We start from the raw sequence: 11436 nt of genomic DNA, 5'->3' as shown, positions 1-11436 counted from the left end.
CAAGGCCACATTTGTATGCCCGGATTGGTGAAATATAAGTAGTTTGCCTAACTAACAGTAAAAAGCTCCAAACAGGCCGGCCTCTCTGAACAGCACAACTTGCATACACCATATAATAACCTAGCCTCCCTAGGCCTTTTGGTTTCTAGCCATGACAAAATAATTAAAATCAAAGTGAACTTTTAAGAATTATCAGTAAGTGCACTTAATTATTGTTTCACCTTAAATGATTATAACTCACCATATATCAATGTTTTTTTACGGGTTTTTTATTTATCTTAAATATAGTAGATAATTGATAAAACAAACAACTCTTAAAGGTTCACTTAAATTTATTGATATTTCCCCAAAATTTTTGTCAAAATTTCTATTTTCCGGACTATCGATATTTTCTCGATTCCGATATTTTAGTCATTGGAATGAACTATGTGTATTGCTGGAAAGTAAATTAATTTTTGGGTAAATACGATATAATAATAAGAAGAAAAAAAAATCAGTTTCTTATTAATATACTAATGTTCGGACTCAACTTTTACATCGAATGTTTTTAAGAAAGTAATGTGTACGTAGTAGTGTGTTTTATGACATCAACTAAAGACCGATGTCTGGATTTTCATGATCTTTAACAATACCTACTAAGACGTCGATCGAGTTTTTGATTTACATAAGTCAGAAACACATATTTGATGACATAATTCATATTTGGGTAGTTAAGGGTCTAAGCGAAGTAGCATATATTGCATGCCCACCAAGAAAGAGAGAAGTAAATTGGTGTGCATAACCAAAGTCCTCGTTACCATTGTAAGCACTTAATAGCATACTCTATGAGACCATTTTGAGTATATATATGTGGAACATGATACTTCAACATAATTCCGAAAGACATGTAGTAGACTTCTAAGTTCTTTGCCATAAACTGTTCAGCATTATCAAGTTTTATAGATTTAATGGGATGATCCATGTAGTGATATGTATACTTGGTGGTATATTGGTGGTCTATCACTCTTCCTCAGCGAAGCCACGACTCTAGCCTCACTCTCAAGCCATTAAAATCTCATAAAACGGTTACCATGCATTTTCATGGTAGCAATATCATGCAATTTCAAATATGCATTGACATTCTATAAAAAAAAAATCACTAATTAAGGGAGTTTTGGGTCCCTTAACTGGAATTCGAGGCTTTCCTCACAAACTCTGAGAATCACGAGCATTCCGCTTCTTGGGTAATTACTTGAGTCTTTAACATCCGACATATAATTGTAAATAACTCATCGATAGACATATATTATAAAGTCATGAGGACTAAATAAATATCTGACCAATTTTGTCGCGTGTTTGACCAATCGATAAGGTAATACCCCAAAAATTTATCGAGCTTTATATTGAGATCGTTAGAGGATAATTTTACGATCTTGGTTATTAAGTTAGTGCTCGAGAGTATTTTTTTAGAAATTTCTATTAGGTGAAAACCTTGATATTAAAGTACGTGTCATGACGAGTTTGTGAAAATTTTTGTGAATTTTTCCAGAGTACTGAGCTATTTTCTGGTTAAAAAAACTGACAACAAACATGTTTTAATCATAAAATGACCAATTTACCCTTTTTTTAATTTTTTTTTCACATAATAAAAAGGAAAAAAAATTTCGCCGAGTTGGCTGTCCCATTCTTCTCTCATGAACGGATTTTGCAGCAAGTGCAAACCCATGCCATGAAATTCTTCATGGTATTGATTTGTACAAAACTTCTTCAGTATATAATCCCAAAACAAAGACCCAACATAGATCAATTAGTCTCTATATATAGCTTAAGGGAATCCTGAGAAAGAAGAAGAAGAAGAACGGAAGGATGTCCCATAATCAAGAAAGATCCACACAATCAAGAAATATCAGTGTCTGCAATTCAATGCAATAAATGAATAAATTCAATTATGGGGCTAAGACCTTGGGAAATCAAAATTTTTAGAATGAAATGAAAAATCAAAACTGATTGTTTTGGAGTGTGTGGGAAAAGAGATTAAAAACAGAAAAATTTGGGGATCATGATCCATTTTGAGTTTGATTTTCTGGAATGCTTGGTCATGGATTCGTTCAACGGATAGAAGGTAATCCAACAAGAGTTCGGGATTGGAGCTCAGGAACTTTCATCTTCTGTCTGCTGCGTATAAAAAAATCCATTCGAAATGAACTCGATAAAATTATTAAGCTACTGTCGTATGGGAGAGAGAAGGCTGATCTGGGTGAAGATTGTCGAGGTTCTCTAATGAGTCTACAATCTAGCTAAGTGAGGGATGAGAGAGAGAAATTTGAGAACACCAGAGTGACACATAGAGAGAAGAGAGAGGGTAGGAAAAGTGAAAATTAAGGAAAAAATAAGAGTTCAGATTAAAAAGACGAAAGTATCCTTAACTGTTAGTTTTTGTAACAGAGTTAATGGTTTCAGATACCAACCTTCGATCGGGTTATGAACGTGAGATACCGTTTAAAGTTTTCTAAAGTTGAGATACCAAAAGTTAGTTTCTGTAAAAAGTAAGATACTATTTGGATGATTTTTCCTAAAATTAAGGAAACTTTAGTAGACCTTAATGTTCATTATTACATCGTGTCTGAATAAAGGATGAAGACAATCCCACTATATCAAACGAGAGGAGGGCTAGGTAGAACTACAATTCGCCAAAATATCAGCCACGTACATAATAGATTTTATATATATATATATATATATTTGTGATCAAAGATTAACAAAATCCAAGATTTGCAATGAAAGAAAATATGTAATGTGAACTCTAATTAATTAAGAAATGTTGGATGGGGTGTCATCATATACCAGGACGTAATCGATCCATGCATATTCTCAGAAGTTGGGTGGCTTAGTTTGGGATTAAGTAAGTTGGATCAAGGAAAGCCAAATGAATAGAATTTGATATGAGAAAAAGAAAAGATTTTGAAAGCTAGGAAGAAGAAGAAGAAAAGAATGGTGGGGCGGGGCGGGAGAAACATGTGAAAAGGACAGTACGTCTTGAGTTAGAACGCCGCCGAAATTCGTTTCCGCAGTTTGTCGTCAACAAAGATACTTGTTTGCAGAAGATGTCGGTAATGTCTCCAATAAGATACCACCACGTTGATCGAGCAGAGGTTCCAAGAAAGGACAAGAATGAAGCATGGGATCATTTTGGATCAGCAGCAGACTCAAAATCAGAGAGAGAGAGAGAGAGAGCTTCTGAAAAACGATGGAAGGAATCATGAAGATGTTGATTGGTTGAGGAAAAGAAGAACAAATGTGTAAAGCTAAAGTTAGAAATAATATCAGGTGGTGGTGGGGGGTGGTGCATCTTTATTGCCTTTCGCGCCTTTTTGTTCTCTTCTTAACAAAACCCCAAGCAACCCCCAAATTCCAAACCTCTCTTGCTCGTTCTCTCTTTCTCTCCTTCTCTTCTCCAGCTTCTTCGATCGGGTCTTCCTCTTCTCCTTCTTCTTGGCCTAGCTAATTAAGGTCTTTGTGTGCATCATCAATTACTATACATGCATGTCAGATGTTTGTTCAAGTCCTTTTAGTTCTGAAGTAAGATCGAGTTTGAATTGGTGCTAATTTGAGTGTGCATGTTTTGGTGCAGTTGATCATCCTAGCTAGCTGGGTTATTTATCGATCCCATTTTATAATTAAGGACGAATCAGAAGAAGAGGAGGTTCTTTAGAGTAGGCTGATCGATCAACTTGGGTGATTAGGGTATCTATATATATACATGGCTCCAGTTTCATTGCCTCCAGGTTTCCGGTTCCACCCCACAGACGAAGAACTTGTTGCTTATTACCTCAAGAGAAAGATCAACGGCCGAAAGATCGAATTAGAGGTCATCCCTGAAGTTGATCTCTACAAGTGTGAGCCTTGGGACTTACCAGGTATTACTACCATTATTGACCTTTTTCTTAATTAACAGCCTCTAGCTTATTTGTTCGATCGATCAACATTCTTACATTCATTAACTTGCTTTACTTAACCGTATCGTAGTCGATCATATGCGATAAGCTTTTCAAGTGTATGATTTACATACCTTTAGGCTTTGTTAAACGTCTCCGTATCCTAACTAAGAAGATGAGTAATTCAGAAACATCCACAGATGGTCCTCCCTTCATCTTTTAGCTAGCTAGGGTTCCTGTTGTGAACACCAAGTCTTGTATATAGTGAGAGAACGTGTAATGAAATGGAAGACCCAATCAGTCAAAAGGCAATGTCTAAGCTTAGTACGTAGATAGCTAGCATCCAAAAAGAAAAGGATTGCTTTGTGTTTGCGGGAGGTATATATGAGTTCCAAGCTAGAAATGCTTTCCATGCACTTCACTTCGACCATACCCTTTTGATTATATTACTATTAACATATTTTAATTGCTTACAAATAAAATACTTGACAAGTACCCAAAATAGATTCTTAGTTCGGGAGACTTGAAGAAGAATAATCACAGTACGTATATACAAGCTTCATACTTAATTTTAATTAAAAATATGATCGTCCTTAATTATTGATAACTTTTCGTGTTACATTACTAATGATTCAGTTTTGTTTGTTGAAGAAGAATAGTGATGATTCGATCAGTTGATAAAAGCATGCGACATGCTTTATATGTTTTAACCAAAATGAAAATATTTATACAGGAAAGTCACTACTGCCTAGCAAAGATCTGGAGTGGTACTTCTTCAGTCCTCGAGATCGAAAGTATCCGAATGGATCCAGAACCAATCGTGCAACTAAGGCTGGATACTGGAAGGCAACAGGAAAGGACCGCAAAGTGAACTCACAGACGAGGGCTGTAGGCATGAAAAAAACCCTAGTTTATTACCGAGGAAGAGCACCCCATGGCATACGAACTGATTGGGTTATGCATGAATATCGTCTCGATGAGAGGGAGTGTGAAACTGCACAAGGCTTGCAGGTTCAGGTTTTTTTCTAATTTATTTCTCCTTCTAGGTTATTCATATATCAATTAAAAAAAAAACGTTTACAGTCCTGAATCTCTTGCTTATATATCTCTGCAGGATGCATATGCGCTTTGCCGTATTTTCAAGAAGACTGCGACCGGGCCAAAGATAGGAGAGCATTATGGTAGCACGAGTAGTACTACTAATTATCAACTCATGACCAGCGACCACCACTCGTCTAGCGTTGAGCTATACTCTGATTCAAGATGTGATCATCAAGATTTTGAGAGCTCCCGTTACAATAATCAGATGGCAATGAATAATACTCCATGCTCGTCGAACATGGTTCAGACATCCTCATCATCTTCTCTTGATCATATGGGTAGAAAGAGAGACGGAAAATGGAGCCAGTTCTTATCAAAGGACGCATTCAATAGCTTTTCCTCATTTCCCAATCAGGGAGCCATTCCTTACCCTCCATCAAAGGTATGGTGGTCACCCTCAATCTTCTGTTACTGTACGTTTCATCTTTGATTCTCCATCCCATGCATACACACACTTGCGATACCAGTCTGCAGGTACCTACGGTACGGTAGATATAGCAAGTCAGATTGTCAGATATGTATGATAAACTCACTGTTTTATTATTGGTTACATGTAGGTTGATATAGCATTGGAGTGTGCAAGGCTGCAGCATCGGCTCACACTTCCTCCATTAGAAGTAGAGGATTTCCCTCATGTCGGGTTTACGGACTTCAAAAACCTGCAGTATTCAGATCCTGGACTTGAGGGCACAGGTACTGAAACTGATGCACTGCAAGAAATTCTCTCAGTTGCTCATGTTTCTCAAGAGATGATAAATCAGTCCAATAACTTTGCGGATCAGACATGGGCTACTGCAAACTATGCTCCAGGAGCCAATGATTTCAGCTTTATGGTTGACAGAGATGCTCACTATAATCAGATTATTACAACTCATCATGACATGAATCCTATGAGGTATGTGGACAAGCCATGGGAAAATTCATACATAAGATCGATTGAGATTGGAGATTTGGAGGATGATGATTTCAGGACCGACAATACAACCGAGAATCTGAGGTGGATTGGAATGTCAGACAAAGATTTGGAGAAGGTATCATATTTCGATCACTATACTACTTAATCTGCATGCATGCATAAAACCAGCTCAATTATTGAAATTGCATTTGTAGTTATTAATTAGTCATATATGCATGTGTATATATATTTCTAGATTATCTACTTAGCTAGAAGGACTACTAATATACATTACTTTATTTTTAAACACTTGATATATAGAGTTTCACAGAAGAACACAAGATAGTTCCCATACAAAACATTGCAAGTTTTCGGAGGGAAGAGCACGGGCATCAGGTTGAAGGTAATATACATACATAATTATGCTGTTTTTTATATGTGGCATATTTACCAATTTTTTTTACAATTTCGGATATCCTTACACTACTTGAGAATCAATCATATTTGCAGGAGATCAAACTGAGCATCATAGTGACATGATTAAGGAATTCAATGACGGTGAGACAAATGATTTCTCACTTGGATTCATCAATGATGACCCAGATGAGAACTTCCTCCAAGATGGCAACATAGAGACAGATTATTCGTCTTCTCCGAGTTTTGAAGTCATTGAGGAAATTCAGGTTAATCATGGAATGTTTGTCTCAACCCGTCAGGTGGCTGACACATTTTTTCACCAGATAATGCCTTCAGAAACGGTTAAGGTCCATCTAAACCCAGTATTGGTCCACTCGTACTTGGTTGAGAAAGTTGATGATGCGCAACAGAACTCCAAGAACACCAGAGGTTCTTTCTTCGAAATGTTCAAGGAGTTCGTGATGGAAAAGTTTGTGGGAGTTGTAATATCAATGAATCCATGGAGGAAAATGGCAAGTGCCATGGTTTGTGCAGTTACACTTCTGTTGATGCACACCATTTATGTTGGGGAACATTTGGAAGATGAAAAATTAAGGGATGCCTTCACTGCAACCACTGCTATTGTGGTGGAAGAAAAAGGTTCCTCTAACATTATCAGCAAGAAGAAGAAAGAGGTTTGCTTGGTGAATATAAGAGGTGGGAGTAGTTGTAGCTTGTTTCTGAAGAAGATAGGGATTTTCCTCACTGTGTCTTTGGCTCTTTGTACCGTGTGGGCTAACCACAGCATTATTACATCTTAAATTACTGATGATTTTATTTTGGTTCTAACAATAGTTGTTTGTTTTGGGAGGGGGGATAATTCAGCTTAACCCTAACTTTAAAGTTGTTTAATTACCTCTTGATGATATGTAAGTGTATTTACTGTTGACAAAATTGTTGTAATATTTGATTTGATGAAGAATATGTATTGGTGGTACTTGATCCCTTTAATTATTTTGTTGTGGAAATTAATGAAGTTTTCTTCAAGTCTTCTTAAAATTCATGTTATTTAGCAAAGGGTAGTGCTAGAGGGTCTTAATAAGGCTTAAGATTTATGGTCTTAATCTTATGTGGCATGCCATGTCACCTAGACACGTCATTGATTTAAAAAATCATGTCATGTTATTTTTAAGTAAAAAGACAATTTTAACCCCAACAATTAATGTTTGCTACATACTAATATGAAATATTTTCTTACCCTCTTAATATGGACATGAGTATATACCAAATTTAATTTATTAGTAATGATCTAGTTAATAATCATACTAAATTAAGCTTTTATACCATAAATTTATTAAAATTTGATTCCATCTTTGTGAATCTAAATTTAGTTCTAGACAACTTATCAATTTTAATATTTTTTTACTGGTTAAAATTATATAAACTATATATTGGACGAATTATTTATATATATGTAAATATTTTTCTTGGATGATTTGTTTTTCTTGGACAAATTATAAATGTGTGTGTGTGTATTCATAAGAATTCACATTATATTTTGGTGTTTAATTAAAGCATGATCATGATGAAAAAGAAAATAGAAAGAAAAAACTAGAAATATTTATTTTTTTCATAAAAAAGAAAGACAAAATAATCATTTTTTATTTTAATAGAAAGACAAATAAATAATGTAGAGCCATTGAATATGGGAAGGATAAGATTGACTTTTTAGTTAAGAATGACATGACATAATCTTTTTAATTAATGATGACATAACATGCCACCTAAGATTAAGACCACAAATCTTATGACTTATTATGGGCAATAATCATTTTCCTTTAGCAAATTCCCTAGCCTCCATTTGTTGTAGGATATTCGACTCACTGGCGGAACTAGCTTAGGACCACGGCACCCCCAAGTTTTTGAAAAATGTAAATTAATGTTATGTTATTAGTAAGATTATATGGTTATTATTATAATTCGCACCCCCAAAGTTTTTAAAAAATGTCAATTAATAATATTTTATCAGTATGATTGAATGATTATGATTATAATTGTATAGGTCTAGCTTCTTTTCCATGTAATATTATGTCATGTTTTCATTGCTTCTTACCATATGGATCCATCACCCCGATTAATTAGGTATTAACTAATCATTTTACATACATCTAAATTTTCAATACACATATATGTCGTTACATGGATATAAATGAAGCTTTACAACGAACAATTATGTTTAAAGATTATGAAAAAACAATAATATTACTTTCAATTAAAACATAATTTTGTCAAATGATTTAAAATTATTATATATCTTTTTCCGTTCATTATATTTCGGCCCCCCTAAACCCTACTATTCTGGTTCTGTCACTGATTCGACCTATGTGTGCCTTGATCTAATGTTAGTCAAAGAAGGAATCTCAATTATATATATATATATATATATATATATAGTGATAGCAGGATATCAAAATATGTTTCTTAATTTGTACAACACCTAAAGGTGTTACGTAATTTCCTATATAAAGGGCTCATATCATATGAATAAGATGATGATTCTCCATTCTCTTTACTATTTATCATTCTCTCAATAATTCCTCCTTAAACACCATTCACCTTAAATTAACGACAGTACTATTTGTGCCTAATTATACTCGATCTTACAAAAAATGTCTCACTGTAACACCGTTTGCGCGCTCGATCGGTGAGTAGATGATGATTAAGAAACACCTAATTAATTAATCTAACTAACTAGCTGTAACATCGTTATGAATCATCGTCTTCTTCTATTCGTATTCTTGTTATTTCGGAGGTGATATGATCCAGTCAGACAAGTCATGCTGGCATGCATTGACATGGCTAGCTACTTACTGTAATAGTAAAACATGAATAATTATCACTCTGTGGCCCTCGGTCAATATCCCTAGCTCCCTCTGTGAGTCTGTGAGTCAAACATTGTAGACAACCCTAACTCTCATATGATGAAACCACAAAACCAGCCAGTGATGCAATCTAGAAGGAGAACAACGTACCGCGTGATTCTTAATTTTTGTTTTTTGATCGGTCACGTTGAAGGAGTTAATAATACACACAAACATTATTGTAATGGCTTCTTCGATCTGGCTAACGCAAATGCTTTCAGACATTATATCTATATAAATATAGCAAGACTGGCATGGCTACCTCCATTCTCAACAACTACTTCACATTTGACACACCTCAGTCTCCCTTCTTAACAGATCCATCGAGATCATCCCTCCATTCTTCTTCTCCTAGCTACTGATTTGTTTGTGGTGCGCGATCGCATCTGGTACGTTGAAGCTAGCTAGCTAGCTAGCAATGGAGAACATGTTGGGTCTGTTGAGAATTCACATCCAAAGAGGAGTGAACCTCGCCGTCCGAGACATGAGAAGCAGTGACCCTTATCTTATTGTCAAAATGGGCAAGCAGGTGTATTTTCATTTCCTTTTTCTATTTCTTGGTTTGCCAATTGTAGCTGTAGCCAATTGATGGATGAGAAACTCCATAAAATCGTGAATTGCTATGTATTTTCTTCAACCAAGCTAGAGGATTTAATATCTTTAACCAAGCAACCGATCAGATATATAATTGTTCTTACAGAACACAGCTTGGACTGATATACAATATATTGTAAACTCTATTTTATTATGCTCGCGATCGGAATTGTTTTAATAATTCTTGTCGAACGTACACCCTTGACTTTATCGATCATTGATCATGACATAGAGGTCAATCGAAAACACTTGTATGTCGATATCAGTAAATATATATGGAAATTTTAACTTTTGAATACTCGATCGTCTTGTATGTAGTTTCTTGAAGAACATATATAACAGATATTTCCTTTGTAATTAATGCAGAAGCTAAAGACTCGTGTGGTGAAGAAGAGCCTGAATCCTGAGTGGAATGAGCAACTGACTCTTTCTATTGTTGATCCAGATCTTCCAATCCTGGTCTCTGTGTATGACAAGGATACATTTAGTTTTGATGACAAAATGGGGGATGCACAGTTTGAGATCGGTCCATTCTTCAAAGCCATGAAGACGGGTTTCCAAGGCCTCCAAGATCAAGATGGAGCCATAATCTCTAAAGTGCAGGTAAACAAGCAAAACTGTCTAGCCGAAGAGAGCTGCATTATCTACTCCAAAGGCAAACTGGTACAAAACATGGTTCTCAGACTCAGAAATGTCGAATGTGGGGAAGTGGAACTCCAATTGCAGTGGATAGATATTCCTAGTTCCAAGGGTCGACCATAGATACTGATCTCACTCAGGCCCATGTGTAACTTTTTCAGACCCGTTTTGTGTATGTCCAGAGGACTACGTACGCTATCCTTTCATGTACTGTTATAAACATATGGCATGTCAGAATCTAATTAATAAACTACAAAATGTATGTGATACCTTTTCTATTTCTATGTACATATATAAGAATTTCCAAATTATTACATCAAATAAAGTCTATTATGTTGAAGGATGTGTTTTTGTCAAAGTAACTAACAAGAGTAAATTAGGGAATGATTTTCATTATGGGGTGTATTGTATTTGGATTCATACAGACTTATTTTAATCAATTGACTTTTTGAAAAGTCTATAGACTCTTTGAAAAGTTCATAGACTTTCACTGATTTCTTAAAACCATCGATTTTTAATCACAGACTTTAACTGATTTCTGAAATCTACAGATTTCATATGAATGACTTATGTAGATTTCTTAATACTTACAGAGTACGTTACATAAAAGGAAAAAAAATAAAGATGCAATGACAAACACATAATGACACCGATTATAAGTTTAGTGCTCATCTATCTAATTTCGATGCATACCGTTGTAATATTTGATTGAAATACATAAACATAAGTAACAAAAAAAACTATATTAACTTAACAACATGCATACTTGTACGTTAACCAAAGACACATATTCTAAAGTGGGACATTAGATGTTCACAGTTTAATTCATGTACGCTAATATAATAATATATGATCATGTGGTTCTAATATCAAGAGTTAGTATATAACATTTAGGTTATCGAGGGTTCCAAGCATTACAATTGAAATACAACAAAATATTAAACATTCAAAAAACATTGAAAAGAATAGGTAGAAT

The 11436-nt window shown here is 35.0% G+C and overlaps 2 protein-coding genes across 2 annotated transcripts; both read left to right on the top strand.

Annotated features, from left to right (window-relative positions):
• The first annotated feature begins 3739 nt into the window (after positions 1–3739).
• On the top strand, positions 3740–7127 carry LOC101298842. The gene is made up of 6 exons (XM_004289517.1): positions 3740–3896; positions 4648–4925; positions 5029–5397; positions 5573–6046; positions 6232–6313; positions 6421–7127. Exons 1-6 carry the CDS (start codon positions 3740–3742, stop codon positions 7125–7127), a joined length of 2067 nt encoding a protein of 688 aa, XP_004289565.1.
• A 2366-nt stretch (positions 7128–9493) lies between these two features.
• Positions 9494–10583, top strand: LOC101298554 (probable ADP-ribosylation factor GTPase-activating protein AGD11-like). The gene is made up of 2 exons (XM_004289516.1): positions 9494–9756; positions 10188–10583. Exons 1-2 carry the CDS (start codon positions 9646–9648, stop codon positions 10581–10583), a joined length of 507 nt encoding a protein of 168 aa, XP_004289564.1. The 5' UTR covers positions 9494–9645.
• Positions 10584–11436: the final 853 nt, after the last annotated feature.

Source organism: Fragaria vesca, linkage group LG1, assembly GCF_000184155.1.
Source record: "Fragaria vesca subsp. vesca linkage group LG1, FraVesHawaii_1.0, whole genome shotgun sequence".
Lineage (NCBI taxonomy): Eukaryota > Viridiplantae > Streptophyta > Magnoliopsida > Rosales > Rosaceae > Fragaria > Fragaria vesca.
Note: the sequence above shows the minus strand (reverse complement) of the source record. Positions and strands in the feature narration are given on the sequence as shown.